We start from the raw sequence: 22,983 nt of genomic DNA on the forward strand, positions 1-22,983 counted from the left end.
CCTAGGGATAGCTGGTAGAGAGAAACCTTCGAATTTTGGATCCCAGACAGCTGGGTTCTGGGTCTTCGCCACAAAAGAAGGAACGAACTTGAAAGATATTTCCTTCCACCCCCTCGAATGAGAGACGTCATAAGACAGCCCATGGATCTCCCCTACTCTTTTAGCGGAAGCCAAGGCTAGCAAAAAGACTGTCTTGAGAGTGAGATCCCTGTCTATGATATCTTTCATTGGTTTGAAGGGGGGGCCACTTAACATCTTCAGGACCCTGGCTAAGTCCCACTAAGGCACCCTAACTGCTTGTGGGGGGCAGGACTGCTCGAAGCTCCTGACAAGCATCGAGATGTGCCTAGAGGAACCCAGGTCGATGCCCTTCAGGAGGAAGACTTGACCCAAGGCGGCCAGCACTCCTTTTATAGCTGGGATTGACATTCCCATTTTGTCCCTGAGATATACCAGAAAGTCCGCTATGTCTGGGACCGAGGCTTTGGGGGGTTTAATGTGTCTCGAAGCGCACCACTTCGTGAAGGAGGCCCACTTAGCTTGGTAGACCGCTGCTGACGACCTTCTCAGGTATAGCGACATCCTCTTAGCAGTAGCTGATGAATACCCCTCCTTCTTCAGGAATCGCTCGATAGTCTCCAGGCGTGAAGACGTAGAGACTGTGGGTTGTCGTGAAATCTGAGAAAATGCGGTTGTTGTAGAAGGTCTGACATGTCGGGGAGTGGCCATGGAGGTTGACTTGTCAGGTCTTTTAGGTCTGCGAACCACTCTCTCTCCGGCCACCAGAGCGCTACCAAAGTCATCCTTAAGTTCCGGGCAGTCCTTACTCTGTTGAGTACTTGCCTTATCAACGTGAAGGGGGGAAAAGCGTACACGTCTAGGTTGTCCCACCTGTGCTGAAAGGCATCCTCCAAGGCTGCCTTCGGGTCTGGGACAGGAGAACAATACACGGGAAGTTGCGCCTTCAGCTTGGTTGCAAAGAGGTCCATCACAGGGGAACCCCAACGTTGGATGATGAGCCTGGCTACTTCTGGAAGGAGGGACCATTCTGTCCCTACTATTTGACCCATCCTGCTGAGACCGTCGGCCAGCACGTTCTTTTTCCCGGGGATGAACCTTGGTAATAACACAACCTGGTTTGTTTCTGCCCAATCTAGTATCTCTAGGGCGAGATCGCACAATTCACTTGATTTCAAACCTCCTTGTTTCTTTATGTACGCTACTACTGTGGCGTTGTCGCACATCAACGCCACAGTGTTTCCCCTTAGTAGATCGACGAAGTGTAGGCAAGCTTTCTGGACTGCCTTCAACTCTAGGACATTGATGTGTAGGTTCTTTTCCCCGTCCATCCAGGTTCCTCTCGCTGTCTCGTCGAGGAGATGGGCTCCCCATCTCTGGTTGGAGGCGTCTGTGAACAGAAGTAACTCGGGAGGGTCGTTCGCGAAGGGCATCCCCTTGAGCGAGTTCGATCGGCAATGCCACCATTCCAGGGAGGGCATTGTGTTTGGCAGGACTGGGATTAGTTCTTGTTGCGAGTCCAGTTGGCACCAGAGGTTTTTCAGGTTCCATTGGACGGCTCTGAGCTTGATTCTTCCCTGGGGAACCAGTTTTTCCAATGACACCAGATGCCCTATTAGTCTTTGCCAGTCCTTCGCTCTCCTGGGTTGCCCCGACAGGAACGGACGAATGATCTCCCTCAGATTGCTTATTCTGTCTTCCGAAGGAAATGCTTTTCCCAGAAGGGTATCTAGTGTCATCCCCAAATAGGTCATTCTGGTGGAGGGGGATAGGTTCGATTTTTTCGGGTTGATCACGATACCCAGATCCTTGCAAAACTGGAGAAGTTTCATCCCTTGCTCCTTCAAGACGTCCTTCGAGGAGGAAAGAAGCAACCAGTCGTCCAGGTACCGGATGAGGCGAATGCCTCGTTCGTGAGCCCACACTGAGACTGTCGTGAAGACTCTCGTGAATACCTGGGGCGCTGTTGACAATCCGAAGCAAAGGGTCTTGAATTGCAGGATCTGGGTACCCCATTTCACCCGGAGAAACTTTCGACTCGAGGGGTGGACCGGAATTTGGAAGTAAGCTTCCTTGAGGTCTATGGTCATCATGTAATCTTTCTCCCTCAAGGACAGCAGGACTGACTTCGGAGTGTCCATTTTGAAGTCTGTCTTCCTTATGAATTTGAGGGCCGACAGATCTATAATCGGCCTCCACCCCCGTCGCTTTTTCCACCAGGAACAGACGACTGTAGAAGCCTGGACCTGGGTGTAGGATCTCCTCCATGGCGCCCTTCTCCAACATGGAGGACACCTCCTCTTGAAGGGCGGCTCTCTTCAACGGATCCTTGGGAACCAGCGACTCCGAACGGATGGCCGGAATTAGAGGGGGGGGGTTCTGCTAAGAACGGTAGCCTGTAGCCCTCCTTCAGTCAGGACACTGTCCAGGGCTCTGCTCCGTGAGCTTTCCATGCTTGCCAATATAGTCTGAGGCATCCCCCAACCTGAGGCTTGGGCAGGGATAGGGGGCCTCCCACTCTATCTCCTCCTGGAGGAGCGGCCTGAACGGCCTCTCCTGGAGGAAGAATAACCTGTTCTAAAAGAGGCTGAAGCTGCCGGGGCTCCTCTACAGGGGGGCTGAGGCACTGAGGCCCAGGAGGAAGGAGCTTCTCTCTTTGTCATGCTAGGAGAGGCCTGAGACGTCACGGCACTATCTGAGACTGACCTCTTGTAGGGCGGTCTCCTTACCGGCGTAGGCCTGGGCGTGTTTAAATCTTTCCTTTTAGACACCTTCTCCATGATCGCCTCCAAGTCCATTAAGGGGAACAAGAGTCACCCCACAAGGGAAGGCTCCTCATGGCCCTCGCCTCTCTGTCTGGGACCTTCCGGGACACCTTCGCCAGGATGGTGTCTCTCTTGCGAAGCACCCAATTCGCTGTCAGGGCGAGGGACTGGCAAGTCAGGAACTTAAGAGTCTTGCCCCCAGAGGTGATAAGCTCCCTCAGGAGGCTTTGCTGTTCCGGGTCTGTAGGGTCAAATGTAGCTTGCACCCCTACTAATGTAGAAGCCCACCAGTCTAGCCAAGAGGAGACGTGTACTAGGTCCCTAGACATTTCCTCCATCATCGCAGCCTCCGATGGAGAAAAACAGACTTGGGCTGAAGAGGCTCTGTCCTCCGAGACCCCCTGCCCCAGGATATCGAGAGAAGGTTCTACTTTGCAGGCTCCCGGCCGTTGTCCTTCTGGTACATAGACCTTGCTCTGCGTTTTGAGCCCCTGGAGCAACTTAGAAGAGCTCTGAGTCTTGGGGGCTTCGGCATTACCTGCCACCACTCTATCCACGTGCTCCTGTCCCAGGACGAGATCCCGGGCTACAGGAAGAGCCAGGGAGGTTTTCGGCTGGGCAGGAGCCTGCATCAACCGGATAAGGCTGGACCTCCAATAGTCCTCGTCGGTAGCCGCCGGTTCCTCGATCTTGTGATGCCTCCTGATTAGGCCAATTACTCTTATATAGGCCGAGTCCTCCGTCGGGGAACCCTCTCTACCGTCGGCCGAAGCCTCGGCTTGAGCCCGGGGAGCCGGGTCACCGGGCACTCCCACCGGGCGCCTTGGTCCTGACACCACAGGCACTCCCCTGCAGAGGTACTGGTCCTCCCCTGCAGAGGTACTGGTCCTCCCCGGCGGAGGTCTTCGCACCAGGGGCGGGGGTTAGGACAGGCATCGCCGAACCGGCGAGGACTAGTGTCCGATCCTGTTCCCTGGAGGACAAGGACGCGGCTCCCGTGGGCTGACCCGACAGCGGGAACCGTTCCTTAAAGTCCGAGGGCCGCACCAGCTGGGCTGGTTCGGCCAGGCTGCCCGAAAGGAAGTGCGGTTCCCCCCGCTGGGCGGGGTGAACCGGAGGCTTCGCGGTCTTACGCCTGCCTGCCAAGTCCTTCTCGCGTTTCTCCCTGCGAGGGTCATAACTATGCTTGGAGGATGGTCTCCTTGGCGAGAACTCCCTGGACCGCCGGTCCGGGGAACACTGTATCTCCGACTCACGGGGTACGAAAACCCAATCGCCATCGGGTGACCTACTCCTCCTGTGTTTCCTTCGTGGAGAACGGGAGCGCCTCCTGCTGTACCTGGAACGTGATCTTGAGCGGGAACACCTGCTCCTGGACCGCTCCCTCCGACGCCGATGTCTCCTCCTGGCTTCTTCTCCCGACGAGAAAGACTCCTCCGAAGAGCCCGACGTAACTGTACCTACCGTACGGCGGGCGGGAGCGGGGACCGCGGGGGACTTCGTGACTCGTTGTGTACCCGAGGTAGAGGGTTGCAGGATGGCTTCAGGAACTTCCGTGAGAGGGGTTGGAAACGAGGGTTGGCGCCCAACACTAGGGAACCAGGAATCCAGGCCCTCTTCCATCCGCATAGGGAACCTACCTGGTGTCTTAGGAAGCTTCCAAACGAAGGCATCACTCCCTGCAGAACCTAACTTACCCTGGTTGTCGCCGCCTGCCGAAGAACCTGAAACACAGGCCCACGAAGGGGGCGAAGACACAGAAACAACATTGCTACACCACAAGGGGTCATCGGAGGAAACGTGCCCCCCAAGCACAAGGGCCGAGTCTCCAGAGCTCCCTGACACAGCACTACCGGGCTCCTCACTAGCCCGAGAAGGCCCCGCAACCCCCACTTCACATTCACCAGACTACTGGGGAAGAACGCTCGGTTCTTTCCCCACGATGGACTTACCTCGTCCCCTACTCTGGGTAGGGGAAGGAGAGACAGAAGCCCCGTCGGACCATTCACTGGCCGACGGTAGCGGCGAAGAAACACTAGCTTTCCTGGGTGAACGCTTCGACGATTTCTTTTTCTTCGTGCCGTAACGCGCCCACTGAATATCACTCCAACCAACACATTCGAGGCACGTATCCAAAGACGAACAAACTTTGCCCCTACAGGAAGAGCAAAGGGAGTGAGGGTCCACTTCAGGTTTGGAGAGGAACGCTCCACACGATTTTCCGGCTCTAGGCCCAGGACAACGGCGGATCTGCTCCATAACGCACAAACACAAGACACAGGAATGCAGGGAATCAAAGGAATATACTTGGGAAGCACAAGGAAGGGTAGTGAACACACAGGAACACAAGGGAAGAGCACAAGTTACCACGCGGTAAACACGTGGGACACACGCGGCGCACACAAAGGGTCGAGAGAGACGAGAGCGACGTGGTGACACGTCGCGACCAGAGTACTTACTGACGCTCACTACCCAGGCGGACCTCGACCTAGCGCAAAAGCTACCCTCGGGGCACGTTCTCTTACGCCCGAGATAGCCCTCCATAGAAAACGGGTTTTAGGGTATACTACACAAAACTCTGGTCGGTAGAGAGATTACAGGTAACTCCTAAGAAAGTAGTTCGAGGTAAGTATTCGTGTTGGAACAAACTTACATTTTACCAATTCCAATATTTGAAAACCTTTCTAATAAACCTTCCATAGTGGAACAGTACGAAGATCCTACCTGTGCTTGAGCTGGTCCACATGATACAGCAATAACTTCCTTAGCAATCTTCTTCTCCTTGAGTCTCACCGCTTCTTCAACAGCAATCTCATCGAAAGGATTCATAGAATGTTTTACACCATCTGTTACCACTCCCAGTTTGTCTGGGCGTACTCTGATCTATAAAAGAAAAAGTATATCAACTAACAGTAAAACCCTGTGCAGCATTCTTACCTATAATATATATATAAGTGAAATATGTTCATAAGCAGTACAGTAAAACAGTACATACTGTACGAGTATGAAACTGATCTATAATAGATAAAGGCAATATGCTAATAAACAATAAATACTTCAAGTATTCACAGATTTCTAGTTAGTAATCATAAACTTATAAGAAGCGTACCACTACAAACTAAAAACACCAGATAATTGATAGAAAACTATGATTAGCATAAGGTCTGCATATTGTATAACAACATATAGTACTTGATACACATTAGTGTATGAAGGATAAGTACAGTAATATTCCCATATCACTAAGCTGTACTGTATTGATTTTTGTACCCAGAAGAAAAAACTTGAAATTATTATGTTAAAATAATATATCTGGATGCTAGCATTAATATTAAAAACCTATATACGATAGAGCAGTATCTATTTTTAATTGTAACAAGGAATACTGTACTGTACTACGATTCATCTGAAAAGCAATATTTCAAAGTAGAACTCACCAAACAACTAATAAATCTTTTCACATACCCTTATGAAGGAACACCAGCGAGTTAGTAGCGCGATACCCAGATATAGTATTTACATAGGCCCAAAATAAGTATTTCTCAAAGGCATAACTAAAACATACCTAAGAATTTTTTAATGACATTCCATCTCTCAACCATCCCAACCTAACAACCCACCAATGACAGGCTCTTTTGCTGAATCAGAATATTAGACCCAAGCTATCCCTTACATTATCATAAGGAACTGTGTACTTCACACAACCATTCCCTTAAAGGGTGACTATTTCTCCATTCTGATAGTACCTTTGAACTTAGCCTACTGCAGTATACCTATCTGCACGAGCCTTCATCATATCAGATTACTTGTGCAACGATGTTTGTTTCATGGCAATAAAGTGATATTAAAATGTAATTTCATACTTTAAAGGTTTAAAGGCCGCTCATGAATGGCAGAGGAAAGGGACAGCGACACCGCCCTATCAAGCAGGACAATGACTTAGAGATAGACCATAGAAACATATGATCAGCACCCAAGACCCCTCTCCATCCAAGCTAGGACCAAGGAGGGCCAGGCAATGGCTGCTGATGACTCTGCAGATAGACCTTTAGGCTCCACCAAAACCCCATCCTTAGCTCACAAGGATGATGAGGTTGCAGCGACCAAAGAAACTATCGAGTTTGAGGGGGACTCAAACCCCAGTCTGGCATTCACCCATCAGGGACGTTACCAAATCGGCCATCAAGCAATTTAAAAAATCTCAAGTGCCATTTTATAACTTATGCAAAACATAATAAGATACATGAAATTCATGCAATATTTCACACTTTTCTCTAGTTTTTTTTCTCCCTTAGGTCTGACTGGTTATGACATATTGGTCAAAGCATACAGCAAAAACTTATCTTAGATATCCCACATGCACAATAAAGTAAAATTTAAGGGGTCTAAAGGTTACTCAAGAGTGGCATGGTACAGGACAATGCCCTATCGACTGACCATATATACATATGATCAGCATGCAAGCCCCTACCACCTCCACCAACCTAGGATCAGGGAGGGCCAGGCAATGGCTGCTGAGGACTCAGCACACAGACCTACAGGCTACCCCACTCTCTCCATACCAAGCTGACAAGGATGACCAGGTAATCAAGGATCTTTCCAATACTCCACCACAACACTTGGTATTATGACTTACATTTTTCTATACAAACGAAGGTAGCCAATGTATTATAGGTTTTAAGGATATAAAGGGGATAAGTACTAACCTGATATACCAAACCAAACTTGACCCAAGTAGCTGTGTCCTTAGTTACAGAAATTGTGATGGGGGTAGAGCTCTTTCCTGCTCCCTTAACTTACTTTTTATTCTACTGATTCTGGGTTACATTATTAGGGAAGATTAAGTAAATTATTTTTAAATGCAAAAGAAAAAAAATGTCTGGGAAAAAGACTATTGGAGGGACCAAGATTGTAAATAATAATACCTAGAGTATTATCTCTTAAGCTGTATTAGGGTACATACATACTGAAAAACATAAGCGAGAACGCAGGTTTAGCAATGGGCTAAGTAGTTTTGGGGGTTTAGGTATGGAGACGGTCATACCCCACAACACTCTTATTTTCACTCCTATAGCTAAGAATATGTTATTTTCATTAGTAAAATAAATTTTTGAATATACTTACCCAATAATCATGTAGCTGTCAACTCCGTTCCCCGACAGAATTCTACGGAAGGGATACGCCAGCGATCACTATACAAGAGGGGGGTGTACTCACAAGCGCCACCTGTGGCCAGGTACTGCAGTACTTCTTGTTGACACCACCTCAATTTTTCCTCGGTCCACTGGTTCTATGGGGAGGAAGGGTGGGTCAATTAAATCATGATTATCGGGTAAGTATATTCAAAAATTTATTTTACTAATAAAAATAACATTTTTCAATATTAATCTTACCCGATAATCATGTAGCTGATTCACACCCAGGGAGGTGGGTGAAAACCAGTGTACATGTATATCAAGAAGCTAAGTATCCCGTATTTCATAATATCAGTTATTCAAAATAACAATGAAATTATAAGTACCTGGTAAGGAAGTCGACTTGAGCCATTACTCTGCCTTAAATAAGTTCGTCTTCCTTACTGAGCGCAGCGTTCCTCTTAGGAGGCTGAACAACTCTAAGGTGCTGAAGTATCAAGGGCTGCAACCCATACTAAAGGACCTCATCACAACCTTTAACCTCGGCGCTTCTCAAGAAAGAATTGACCACCCGCCAAATCAACAAGGATGTGGAAGGCTTCTTAGCCGACCGTACAACCCATAAAAAGTATTCAAGAGAAAGGATAAAAGGTTATGGGATTATGGGAATGTAGTGGCTGAGCCCCCGCCTACTACTGCATTCGTTGCTACGAATGGTCCCAGGGTGTAGCAGTACTCGTAAAGAGACTGGACATCTTTGAGATAGAATGATGCGAACACTGACTTGCTTCTCCAATAGGTTGCATCCATAACACTCTGCAGAGAACGGTTCTGTTTGAAGGCCACTGAAGTAGCCACAGCTCCCACTTCATGTGTCCTTACCTTCAGCAAAGCAAGGTCTTCTTCCTTCAGATGAGAATGTGCTTCCCTAATCAGAAGCCTGAATAGTAAGAAACTGAGTTCTTAGACCTTGGAAAAGAAGGTTTCTTGATAGCACACCATAAGGCTTCTGATTGTCCTCGTAAAGGTTAAGACCTTTTTAGATAGTACCTAAGAGCTCTAACTGGGCAAAGTACTCTCTCCAGTTCATTCCCCACCAAGTTGGACAGGCTTGGGATCTCGAACGACTTAGGCCAAGGACGTGAAGGAAGCTCGTTTAGCAAAAACCGAGCTGCAAGGAACATGTAGCCGTTTCAGATGTGAAAACAATGATCCTGCTGAAGGCGTGGATCTCACTTACTCTTTTAGCTGTTGTCAAGCACACGAGGAAAAGAGTTTTTAATGTGAGGTCCTAAAAAGAGGCTGATTGGAGAGGTTCAAATCTTGATGACATAAGGAACCTTAGGACCACGTCTAGATTCCAGCCTGGAGTGGACAACCAACGTTCCTTTGAGGTCTCAAAAGACCTAGGGAGGTCCTGTAGATCTTTGTTGGTGGAAAGATCCAAGCCTCTGTGGCGGAAAACCGCTGCCAACATACTTCTGTAACCCTTGATCGTAGGAGCTGAAAGGGATCTTACTTTCCTTAGATGTAACAGGAAGTCAGCAATCTGGGTTACAGTGGTACTGGTTGAGGAAACTGCATTGGTCTTGTACCAGCTACGGAAGACTTCCCCTTGAGACTGATAGATTCTGAGAGTGGATGTTCTCCTTGCTCTGGCAATCGCTCTGGCTGCCTCCTTCGAAAAGCCCCTAGCTCTTGAGAGTCTTTCGAAAGTCTGAAGGCAGTCAGACGAAGAGCGTGGAGGTTTGGGTGTACCTTCTTTACGTGAGGTTGACGTAGAAGGTTCACTCCTAGAGGAAGAGTCCTGGGAATGTCGACCAGCCATTGCAGTACCTCTATGAACCACTCTCTCGCGGGCCAGAGCGGAGCCAACCAACGTCAGCCGTGTCCCTTTGCGAGAGGAGAACTTCTGAAGTACCCTGTTGACAATCTTGAACGGCGGGAATGCATACAGGTCGAGATGGGACCAATCCAGCAGAAAAGCATCCACGTGAACTGCTGCTGGGTCTGGAATCGGAGAACAATACAACAGGAGTCTCTAGGTTATCGAGGTAGCGAACAGATCTATGGTTGGCTGACCCCACAGGGCCCAAAGTCTGCTGCAAACATTCTTGTGAAGGGTCCACTCTGTGGGGATGACCTGACCCTTCCGGCTGAGGCGATCTGCCATGACATTCATACCGCCCTGAATGAACCTCGTTACCAGCGTGAGCTTTCGATCTTTTGACCAGATGAGGAGGTCCCTTGCGATCTAGAACAACTTCCACGAAAGAGTCCCTCCCTGCTTGAAGATGTAAGCCAGGGCTGTGGTGTTGTCAGAGTCCACCTCCACCACCTTGTTAAGCTGGAGGGACTTGAAGTTTATCAAGGCCAGAAGAACCGCCAACAACTCCTTGCAATTGATGTGAAGTGTCCTTTGCTCCTGATTCCATGTTCCCGAGCATTCCTGTCCGTCCAAAGTCGCACCCCAGCCCGTGTCTGATGCGTCCGAGAGGAGACGGCGGTCGGGTTTCTGAACAGCCAAAGGTAGACTTCCTTGAGAAGAAAGCTGTTCTTACACCACGCGAGAGAAGACCTCCTCTCTTCGGAAACAGGAACTGAGACCGTCTCTAGCGTCATGTCCTTTATCCAGTGAGCAGCTAGATGATACTGAAGGGGGGGGAGGTGGAGTCTCCCTAACACGATGAACAGGGCCAGCGATGAAAGTGTCCCTGTTAGACTCATCCACATCCTGACTGAGCATCGGTTCCTTCTCAGCATGCTCTGGATGCATTCTAGGGCTTGGAAGATCCTTGGGGCCGACGGAAAAGCCCGAAAAGCTCGACTCTGAAGATCCATACCCAGGTAGACAATGGTCTGGGATGGGACGAGCTGAGACTCCTCAAAATTGACCAGGAGGCCCAGTTCCTTGGTCAGATCCATAGTCCATCTGAGAATCTCCAGACAGCGACGACTTGTGGGAGCTCTTAAAAGCCAGTCGTCTGACGGAGCCGGACACAAGATCATGGTACTGCTGCACAGTCTGTGAACTGTCAACCATGGGGAAGCGAGGAAGTACAGTGACAACCCGAAGCTGTCTAGACTGTCTGGGTCGTACAGACAACTCCTTATCGGGTTGCTGAGGTTGCCGCACTGCGTCACAACAAGTCACTTCTGCTGGTTGTTGAACGTCTTCCCAGTGACACACTGACTCCGTAAACAAAAAATCCTCTAACAAGGACTAAGCTTGGACTGCATGTCTTGCAACACAGCTCAAGGTCTATGGGAGCAGGTGTGGTAACAGACAGGGTTAGCGACTGAAGTGGAACCATTACCTTCCCTGGAAGCATGTTATGCTTAAATAAAAGTCCATAGGAGGCTACGCAGCTAAAGGCTCCTCTCCAAATGACAGAGTCCTCAAGGGAATATCAGAAGGAGGGAGAAAAGCACTTTCTCATCTACAGGGACCATATCCGAGAAAAGCTAAGTTCTCTCAGTGAGGGTTTCACTGGCGCAAAAGCAGCAGACTAGAAGGCAACGTTATGAAACTGCTTGACAGTCTAGTGAGTTGGCAACAACCAAAGATGTGTGACTGAGAAGCATGCGGTAAGGTATGCAGAGCATGCTGTATGCAGAGCATGCTGTATGTAGAGCATGCTGTAAGGTAAGCAGAGCATGTTGCATGGCGTGTAACATTTCTCAGAAATTCCATGACCAGTGCTAGATTGAGTAATATCGCATTACTGTCCATTGAAAGTGCACGTGCCGAGGGAATTGATTTAGACTGTTTTGTTGATGAATTTGATAGCCGGCATGATAATCGTAGAATTAAGCTGCACTAAATATACGTACTATAATCTACTTCACCTCAGGAAAGGGAAACTCGCCCTGTTGGCAACACTGCATTACTTCATGCATGCTTGCATGGGGTTTTAAAATCAACATAATATTTACATTACATTCATAACTCATGATTCATTTTTGTTTTGAAGATATTTTTGCCATATTTTGCGATTTTGTTAAAAATATATTGCAAGGAATACATATATATTTTTTTTATTTAAGTAATACGAATAACCTCCATTATCATAATGTTTGTGTAGGCATACATGTATATGATTACAAATGCAAGTTATGAAAGTAATGAGGTGTTATTATTGTCATTGTTATTTCAAAGTTGAATGGGAAGAGGCTCAAGTTGAGGAGAAAGTGGCAGATGCATGCGTTGAGGTGGCTGACTCATAGCATGAGGTTCCTGCCTCAAGAGTTGCGCTTGCCTCAAGGGTTGAGGTGGCTGCGCAGAGAGAGGCTCTTGACTCACGAGTTGAGGTTCTTGAGGTGTGAGCTGCGAGAGTTGAGGTAGCGGCTGCGCAGAACGCAGTTCCTGTCTCACGAGTTGAGGTTCCTGAGGAGCTAGCCTCAAGAGTTGAGGCTCTCGCCTTGAGGAAAGTTGAGGTAGCAGCTGCGAGAGCTGAGGTGGCTGCCTCAAGGATGGTAGAGGTTGTCGTACCTCAAGAGGTTGTTGCCTCGAAGATGGTCTAACTGCAAGAAAATCTTGCCTCAAGGCATAAGACTCCTGCTCCCATTGTTGAGGTTGCCTTAAGGAAGGTTGAGGTTGCTGCACAACGCTGGTAACTGGCAACTCCGAACGCGGTAAGGTAGCTTGAGGAACCTCAACTTCGTACGCCTGGCAGACTGGACTGCGGTGAGGCGGAGCGCTCGCAGGAGGAGGTGTAACCTTCTCAGCCTGAAACTCACGCATTAAGACCGCAAGCTGCGACTGCATGGACTGCAGCAAAGTCATCTTGGGATCAACAGACGATAAGGTCTGTTGAGGCAAAGCCTTAACAGAAGATGAGGTCTGTTGAGGCATCGCCTTACCTCTCTTAGGAGGTGTGCAGTCACCTGATGACTGCGGAGAGTCAGAGCTAACCCAATGACTGCATCCGGGTTGTTGAACTCTAGAGGTCTGGACTTTACGTTTAAGAGGTCTTGAAACCTGAGTCCAGCGTTTTCTCCCCGAAATTTCTTCTGCAGACGAGCAAAATAAGGGCTCAATCGTCTGCGGGTGGGAGTGACGGTCTCTGTAAGACACGCCCGCAACCACCGAGGATACTTCTGTGCGCCGATCAAGGCCTGCCGAACCCTTTTGCCCTTCGACATTCCTTCTCCCCTGGGCTTGGGAGCTTGCAAGAGGTCCCGGACTGGGAGGACGACTGGCACGCACAGAAGTACCCTCACGCACAACACTGACACACTTTGCGCTAATCACTTATCACTTTTGATTTTCTGTTTGCACTTATTTCACTGAACTCGAAACTTTAAGTGGTTTGTACCTGAAACACGCAATTCTATCCTTCATTAAAAGTTAGTAATTGCGAAAACAGAATTACAATGTAACAGAAAAATCTAATGAAAGATAAATAATTCAGTGGCTGGAAAGAGACTAAACACTAGATCAAATAAACTACGTTTAAAATCTCTCACCGCATAAAGCTTGAGAACAAGAATAAACTCTAGAAACGTTTACCTTCTTCCCCTAAAGAGACTAGGGAGAAGAGCAAAAACGATAACAACGTTACTCGCTTGAACGAAACGTTTATCCAGCTCTCTCTCCCTCCGTCTCTATCTCTCTCTCTCTCTCTCTCTCTTGACTTAGAACCTGAGAGAAGAGCCCAATCATATATATCGTTAAAATGATATTTTCATAATAAAATAAATTTTTGAATATACTTACCCGCTGGTTATATAAAAGAGCTGAAGTCCCTGACGCCAGGGCAGAAAATTCAAATCTCGCGCTATCGAAGATACGCCAGGTGTACCAACCGCACCCTAGCGGTAGAACAGGTGGAACTATACACCAACTCCAGTTCTTCCATGCCTCATAGCCATACCATAGGTAGTCTCTAGAGGGGAGGAGGGAGGGTGTTAAATTTATATAACCAGCGGGTAAGTATATTCAAAAATTTATTTTATTATGAAAATATCATTTTTAAATATAAAACTTACCCGCTGGTTATATAAAAGAGCTGATTGACACCCCTTGGTGGCGGGTCAGAGACAGCTACATACAGAAAATTCACTTAAGGGTTACATACAATAAACTTAAGCAGTTCTCACCTGATAAGGAAGCTGACAGCAATGATACTCTGCCTCATTTCGTCCGCTATCCTTAAGAGATCCAGTAATCCACTCGGGCTGAAAATCTCTAGGAGCTGTCAAACGGTACAAACACCTATAACATGACAGGACCTCAACCAATACCCTTGTTCCGGGTGCACTCAAGGAACAAAATGACCACCTAGCCAAATCAAAGATTGCGGAAGACTGACGCCCAATCTCCACAAACAACCATAAAAAACGAGTTCCAAGAGATAGAAAAGGGGTATTAGGAAAAAAGGGAACGTAGTGGTAGATCATTCACCTACTATCGCATTAGCAGCTATGAAAGGACCCAACGTAAAAAGGTCCTCATAGCGAGTCTGAACATTCTTCAAATAATGGGATGCAAAAACAGACTTACTTCTCCAAAATGTTGTATCCATCAGACTTTGCAGAGAACGGTTCTGTTTAAAGGCCACTGAAGTCGCTACCCGCTCTGACTTCATGTGTCTTGACTTTGAGGAGCCTCTGATCCGACTCATCACACTGAGCATGAGCTTCTCGAATCAACAATCTAACGAAAAAAGACAAGGCATTCTTGGACATGGGCATCGAGGGTTTCCGAACTGCACACCACAGAGCGTCTGAGTTACCTCTCAGATTCTTAGTTCTGTCCACATAACAACGTAGAGCTCTAACTGGACAGAGAACCCTTTCCAATTCATCGCCAGCCAAATCCGAAAGGTTAGAAATCTCGAAGGATTTGGGCCATGGTCGAGAAGGGTTTTCGTTCTTGGCCAGAAACCCCAGTTGCAAAGAACAAATGGCTTTCCCATTCCGAAAACCAATGTTCTTGCTTAAAGCGTGAACTTCACTAACTCTTTTCGCAGTGGCGAGGGTAACTAGAAAAAGGGTTTTCAAGGTTAAGTCCTTAAATGAAGCCGAGTGTAAAGGCTCAAATCTGTCACTCATGAGAAATTTAAGGACAACATCCAAATTCCAGGCGATGGGAGCCGTTTGAATCATCTTGGTCGTATCAAAAGACCTAAGTAAATCTCGTAGATCCTTATTATCAGAAAGGTCTAGGTTCCTGTGTCGAAAAACCGTCGCCAACATACTCCTGTAACCTTTAATAGTTGATGACGAGAAGTTATGCTTAGTTTTAAGGTCCAAGAAAAAATCTGCTATTTGGGAAAGCGATGTACTGGAAGAGGAAATCGCGTTAGTTCTACACCATTCCCTGAACAACTCCCACTTGGACTGATACACCTTGATGGTTGAAGACCTTCTTGCCCTTGCAATTGCCTTGGCTGCCTTCTTCGAAAATCCTCTAGCTCTAGCGAGTTTTTCGATAGTCTGAAGGCAGTCAGACGTAGAGCTCGGAGGTTTTGATGATTTCGGGCCAAGTGAGGTTGTCTGAGAAGATCGGGTCTCATGGGAAGGCTTCTCGGGACATCCACCATCCATTCCAGTACCTCTGGAAACCAGCTCCTTGACGGCCAGAACGGAGCTATCAGAGTCATTCTGGTCTCCTCGTGTGAAACGAACTTCTGAATCACTTTGTAAAGGATCTTGAACGGAGGAAAGGCATAAACCTCCATGTGTGACCAGTTCATCAGAAAAGCGTCTATGTGAAAAGCTTCGGGATCTGGAACTGGAGAGCAATAACACTCTAGTCGTTTGGTCTTCGCGGTGGCAAAGAGATCCACGAGAGGTCGACCCCATAACCGCCACAGACTCTTGCAGATGTCCGGGTGCAGAATCCATTCTGTGGAGAGAACCTGACCTTTCCTGCTGAGTCTGTCTGCGCTCACATTGTTGACTCCCTGGATGAACCGCGTCAAAAGAGTCACCTTCCTTTCCTCCGCCCAGATGAGGAGCAGTCTTGCAATCTCGAACAGAGGCCAAGAGTGGGTCCCGCCTTGTTTCGCAATATAGGCCAGAGCTGTCGTGCTGTCCGAATTGACTTGGACTACCTTGCCCCTGATCTGCTTTTCGAAGCCAATGAGAGCCAGATGAATAGCTAAAAGCTCTTTTTGATTGATGTGGAGAGAGGTTTGCTCTACCGTCCAAGTCCCCGAAAGTTCCTGCTTCTCTAGAGTGGCTCCCCACCCCGAGTTGGAGGCGTCGCAACACAACACGAGGTTTGGGTTCCTCTGAAGTAAAGACAAGCCTTCTTTCAGTCTGGGCTCGTTGTTCCACCATTGAAGATGAGACTTGATGGAAGTCGAGATGGGAATGCAATCCCTGTCGAGGCTGTCCCCTTTCTTCCAATGGCGGTTGAGATGAAACTGAAGAGGACGCAAGAACAACTTCCCCAGGGTCACGAACTTCTCTAACGACGAGAGAGTCCCCAGAAGGCTCATCCAATCTCTGACGGAGCAAAGATCTCTCTTCAGGAACGTTTGTACTTTTAGGAGGGCTGCTTGGATTCTCACCGACGACGGAAAAGCCCGAAAACTCCGACTGTGAATCTCCATCCCCAAATAAAGAATCTCCTGGGATGGAATGAGTTGTGATTTTTTCGAGCTCACCAGGAGACCCAGTTCTCTGGAGAGATCCAAAGTCATCTCGAGGTCCTTCAAACAACAATCGGCTGAGGAGGCTCTTATCAGCCAATCGTCCAGATACAGAGAGGCCCTGATTCCCCTCGAATGCAGCATGCTTGCCACGTTCAGCATGATCTTGGTGAACAATAGAGGAGCCGTGCAAAGTCCGAAACAAAGAGCCCTGAACTGGAAGACCTTGTTTCCGTCCATGAACCTCAGATAACGTCTGCAGCTGGGATGAATCGGAAGGTGGAAATAGGCATCCTGAAGATCTAAAGAGACCATCCAATCGTCCTTCCTCACGGCTGCCAGAACTGTTTTCTGAGTCTCCATGGTGAACGTCGAGTTTTGGACGTAACCATTGAGCACACTTACGTCCAGAACCGGTCTCCACCCCCCGGAACTCTTGGGTACTAGAAAAAGGCGGTTGTAAAACCCCGGAGACGTAACATCTTGCACTTCCTCTATTGCTCGTTTCTCTAATAAAAGAGACATCTGTAGAAGCATGGCTTGTTTCTTGGGACCCTCTCTGTATTTGGGCGAAAGATCCACTGGATCTGTGACTAAAGGAGGATTGGTCAGGAAGGGGATCTTGTAGCCTTCCTTTAACACCTGGACGGACCAGGGGTCCGCTCCATTCCTCTCCCAAGCCTCCCAAAAGTGAGTCAACCTGGCCCCCACTGCTGTCTGAAGGAGAGGGCAGTCAGACTTTACCTCGGCCGGACTTGCCCCCTCTGCCTCTAGGTTTCCTTCCTTCTGGTTTAAAAGAGCCTCTCCCAGAGGGCTTCCCACGAAAGGACTGAGGACGAAACCCAGAAGAAGATTCCTTAGGTTTTCGAGAGGAGAAAGACGGAGGCAAAACTTTCCTAGTCGAATGAGTAACTAAGTCATGTGTGGCCTTCTGAGTGAGAGCAGTAGCCACCTCGCCCACTAATTCCTGAGGAAATAAAGAATTAGACAAAGGTGCGAAAAGAAGGCCTGTCTTCTGATAGGGAGACACTCCTGCGGAGAGGAAGGAGCACATCGTGGCCCTTTTCTTGAGAATTCCAGCTGTAAACAAGGCAGCAAGTTCGTTGGAGCCATCTCTCACACCTTTGTCCAAGCAGGACATCAAATGAACCAAACCACTAGTGTCCGTTTCCGTCATATCAGAGACCCTCTTACTCAAAGCCCCCAAAGCCCAGTCCAAAAAATTAAAAACTTCGAAGGCCCTGAAAAGACCTTTAAGCAAATGGTCGAACTCTGGAATGGACCACCAAATCTTCGTCTTCCTTAAGGCAAGACGACGAGAAGCATCTACCAAACTTGAAAAATCCCCTTGGGCAGACGAAGGAAAACTCAAGCCCAACACTTCACCAGTCTCATACCACACACTAGATTTAGAGGCTAACCTAGCGGGAGGAAAGGCAAAGGCCGTCTTGCCAAAAGCTTTCTTGGAGTCCAACCAAGAACCCATTAACTTCAAGGCCCGCTTAGAAGATCGAGAAAGAACCATCTTGGTGTAAACTGGAACCTTAGTAGCTTTACCTAAGATGAATTCAGAAGGCGGAGAACGAGGGGCCACAGGGGTAAAAGAATCCGGGAAAATTCCAGTCAAAATAAGCATAAACTTGCGAAGGTCCACAGCATGCTGATAATGCTTCTCCTCCTCATTCTCAGAGACTTCCTCAATAGGATTATCCTCATCCGACTTTTCCTCTGGTTCGTCTTCTGGCAGTGCAGCAACAGCTGCAGCCTGAACCGAAGGAACAACGTCCGGATGGGACTGCCTGTCAAGGCCAACATCTGAGTCAATTTGGTGGGGAGAAGTAGAAGTAGATTGATGCGAAACACGGACATGTAGACGATCATCCTCAACCAACAACTGCTTAGACCGCTTAGAATTCAACTGTTGTTGAACAGAAGAACGCTTGAAATCAGAAGGTAACTGTTGAAGATCGCCGCGAGGTCGCGTAAAGTCCGAGGACTGTTGCTGCGAGCGATCAAAGGAGTCAGGATGTCGCCGCTGTAAACCAATGTTTTGACGCGCCGCGTCCAAAAGTTGTTGCCGCGGGCGATCCACTACTTCAAATTGTTGCCGCGTCTCGTCCACTTGTCGACGCCGACGCTCTTCCCCGCGACCAGAAAACGCAAACTGGTCAACCAAAACTCTCTGACGCGACTCATCAAAATCAACCTGGCGTTGAACACTGTGAATGGGAGACCGTCTAAGTGATAACTCGTCAAGGCCATATACCATCGAACGTTTGTGCGATAACTGGTCTGACATCGAACGCCCAGACACAACGCCAACACTTGGTTGATAAGAATCCATCAACGAAGAGAGTTGTTCCTTCATAGACAAAAGCGCAGTCCATTTCGGATCAACAGAACTCCTAGAAGGAAGATTCGCACTAATGTCACCACGCATTTCAGGGGAAGAAAGCCAATCCGATGGAAGAGGAGGTGCATGAATAGTTACAAGGTCCGAATCGGAAGGAATCATATCCGCACGAACACGGTGATCTGAACGTTTGGCCGGAGTGCAAGCGCTGGGAGAACGGAAACGTTCCGGTGAACCCCACGAACTACATCCTGGCCGCACAGGCGATTCCCGACGCTGTGTGTTTTGACGCGCCGCGTCCAAATCAACATGGGAGCGTTTAAGCGGTCTCGACGCTCGCCGCCAGATCTCACTCCCCGACCCTTCATCGGAAGACGGGGATAACGTATGAACCTCACCTTTCCTACGATGAGGGTGAACGACCTGAGCTACGGCAACAGGAACGTTCGAGGGGACGTCTGCACGATTGATGATGCTTCTCGTTCCCTTAAGCCGTTCGACATTACTTCTCCCATGGGTTCGAGAGCTCGAAAGAGGTCTAAGGCTAGGTGAACGACAAGATCGTGCCGACGCACCCTCCGCAACACTAAACACATTATCAACACTTGTCACAACACCGAGAGAGTCACGATTCTTCGGTACCACATCAGACACTCGAGTCGACGCACCTTCCGCAACACTAACCACATTATCAACACTTGTCACAACACCGAGAGAGTCACGATTCTTCGGTACCACATCAGACACTGAAACACTTTCCACAGTTCCGATAGGATCACGGTTTTTCAATACCTTTAACTCTGAAAAGATAGTACTGTATTTCTATCGGCTGCTAAGGACTCAACTTTCTCACCCAGAGACAAAATAGCAGTAAACATGTCCTTCATAGTAGGTTCCTGATCTACCACCACAGGGGAAGGAACAGGATTAGGAACAGGTAAATTAGGTAAGGTTCTATCCACAGATCGGGAAGAACTACGCCTAAGTCTATCTCTCTCTAATCTCCTAACATAACGATCGTAAGTACCAAAATCATCATCAGTTAAGGAAAGACACTCATTACACCTATCATCTAATGAACAAAATTTACCCCTACATTTTACACAAATAGAATGAGGATCAATAGATCCCTTAGGAAGTCGTGTACGACAACCCTCACTAACACACCTACGCTGAGCAGGGGAGGAGTCGGCCATTTTAAAGTTAACGTGAAAGACCGACAAGCAAAAAGTAAGGGAAAAAACAATAGAGAAAATCTCAAACAAAAAGATTTCAAGATAAGAACCAAGGAAAATTAATCAACGATAGCTTAAACTCAAAAAAGAACGTTATACATCACCAAACAACTTCCCAAAAGAGTAAAAACACGAGAGCGAACTTCTGTATGTCAGTCAGCTATGACGGCAGAGAGAAGAACTGAAGTTGGTGTATAGTTCCACCTGTTCTACCGCTAGGGTGCGGTTGGTACACCTGGCGTATCTTCGATAGCGCGAGATTTGAATTTTCTGCCCTGGCGTCAGGGACTTCAGCTCTTTTATATAACCAGCGGGTAAGTTTTATATTTAAAAACATATTATTGTTAAAGGAAAAAAACTGAAATATTTCCCAAATAAAAAGTTCCTTTATTAGAATTAAAACCATTAAGCTAAGAAAGAATGAACAAAACGCTAGAAACGGTTACTCTTACTGCAACGTGACACCGTGAAAATTCTCTCTCTATCGTAACGATAGAGCGCAAGTTGAACGTTCTGAACGTCAACAACTGCAGAGACAAAAGATAACGTTAGTTCAACTTTGAAAACAGTACGAGACTATCAAAGAAATTCTTTCAAAAACATAAAAATAGCATAATATGTTAACAGGTAAAACCGAAATGACGGGCTCAATGTTAATTAACTTCGGTACCAAGAAAAGACCGCCTACTATTAGGAAAGGTCGAATATAAACAAATAAAAAAATTAATTTTAATAAGTTTATAATAAAAGGAAGTTAATCGAAGAGGCCTATAAAAGGCGGAGAGATATAAAATAAATCTATAACTTTTGTTAAGCAAAATTAAGAAAGAGAGTCTATACTCTCTTAGACACCAACACTTCCGTCTAAGGGAAGGGTCGGCCATTTAAAAGTGAAAGAGAGTTCATACTCTCTTCGTCACCATAATTAATCAAATTAATTCCAAAAGCTAGCTAAGCTAATGATAAAACTTCCTGAATAGCGAAAGCTAAACTCTAGAGCAAATACATCACCAAATCGTGAGCAAAAAACTCCAGAATCAACAGCGTATCCATGTAGGTCTAGCCGGAGGCACGACAGAGGAAAAATTGAGGTGGTGTCAACAAGAAGTACTGCAGTACCTGGCCACAGGTGGCGCTTGTGAGTACACCCCCCTCTTGTATAGCGATCGCTGGCGTATCCCTTCCGTAGAATTCTGTCGGGCAACGGAGTTGACAGCTACATGATTATCGGGTAAGATTAATATTGAAAAACAATAGTTTAAGGGGGGGACGCAGGGGGCGTTAGACCCCCCTTTAGGCAAGTATGTACGGAGTCGGCTTGTAAGTTAGGTTAGGTAGGGAAGTTTAGGTTAGGTGGAGTTCTATGCAGGCGGGAGGTCCTGTCCACTGTTATACAAAAGGCTCCAAATTCATATTCTATACAAAAATAGAACATTTCCAGAAAAAAAGGTCTATTCAAGAAAACAAGATGCTGTAAATATAAAATAGCTAGTTTCATCTGTCAGCTGTACTAGGATATGCACATAAACAAGAAAAATAGCGCGTTTTAATAAATAGCACAGTAATATTTCGGTAGAGCCCCACCCAGCCATTTCCGCTTGCTTGCCAGTACATAGGAGCTCAATGATTTTCTTTTTTCGCCAGTGAAGCGAGCGCGTGGCGGAGCAGGAACCCTTAGATTTCTGTAATATTTCAATCAAGTCTGATGCTCTCTGCTTCGCTCGCGAAAAAAAAGAAAAACATCAAGCCTCCTGGTTAGTACAGTGTTAACGTGTTTGCCTGGCATTCTCATGGCAGCAGATCAATCCCAGCCCGGGACCGAGAGTTTAAGCAGTTTACTGGGGAGGTCACTGCTGTGGTAGGGCATCACAGTGGCAGGTTGGGCTTGCCCGGCCGACGTTCTGGTGAGCATCTATTCTGATGGGACTGGAACTGAAACCAAACGCCTTTAACCTGTGTACTGGCAAGCGGTAATGGCCGGGTGGGACACTACCGAAATATTACCAAGAAAATTATCTATTGGAGAACCAAACGCTGTAAATATAAATACCAAATCCGTCGTATCTGAAAGTTGTACAGTATAGACCCATAATTAAACTTCCCTATAAATACATTATGTGACTGAATATATTAGACACAGGAGAACGTACCTAGGCATAATTTACTATGTATAGGCCTAACGATAACCCAATTCTTTATGCTGGTTAAATAATGCCGATTTTTTTTCATCTTATTCCCATTTCTTTAAGTAAACCCTCTTGGAAATTAGCCAGGCTATTCAATAAATATATTTCCCTTTCCTTAGTAATCATACAAAAGTCGTAAGTAAACAAAAAATTGACAAATCTATACAGCCGGGGAAAATAGGCCTAGGCCTACACAACTAAACCAGAAGTCAAAGATGGATAATATTACATAATTCAAGTTATAGAAACAAACCAAACTATAATTTAAAATGTCTGCCATTTACTTACTTTAACTGCATAATCGATTACTCTTTTAACACCAACTAAGACTCGTATAGACATTATTAACTGCTGACAAATTCACTACAGCTGATTGACGGTGATTGTTACGGCATAAGAAGTTGCCAAGGTGAATAGTTCTACGGTATTGAATTAGAAACTTAATTTGGTAATGTTTCTCTCTTAATGTGTGTTTTATTATTATTATTATTATTATTATTATTATTGGTGTTGTTGTTGTTACTTGCTAAGCTACAACCCTAGTTGGAAAAGCAAGATGCTATAAGCCCAAGGGCTGCAAAAGGGAAAATAGCCCCGTGAGGAAAGGAAATAAGAAAATAGATGAACTATTAGTTATTAATAATTGAAATAAAATATCTTAAAAGAGTACCAATATTAATATAAATCT

The 22,983-nt window shown here is 46.9% G+C and overlaps 1 protein-coding gene across 1 annotated transcript in view; it reads right to left on the minus strand.

The window, feature by feature from the left end:
- The window catches only part of Etfb (Electron transfer flavoprotein beta subunit), an 84,093-nt gene extending 61,360 nt beyond the window's left edge, over positions 1-22,733 (minus strand). The window contains exons 1-2 of the mRNA XM_068381530.1: positions 22,584-22,733; positions 5,508-5,666 (exon numbers count right to left, since the gene is read on the minus strand). Coding sequence (XP_068237631.1) covers positions 5,508-5,666; positions 22,584-22,637 — 213 coding nt within the window. The 5' untranslated portion in view covers positions 22,638-22,733. The remainder of the gene's footprint in view (positions 1-5,507; positions 5,667-22,583) is intronic.
- Between the last annotated feature and the right edge of the window lie 250 nt (positions 22,734-22,983).

The sequence above is a fragment of the Palaemon carinicauda genome, chromosome 10, assembly GCF_036898095.1.
Source record: "Palaemon carinicauda isolate YSFRI2023 chromosome 10, ASM3689809v2, whole genome shotgun sequence".
NCBI classification, from domain to species: domain Eukaryota; kingdom Metazoa; phylum Arthropoda; class Malacostraca; order Decapoda; family Palaemonidae; genus Palaemon; species Palaemon carinicauda.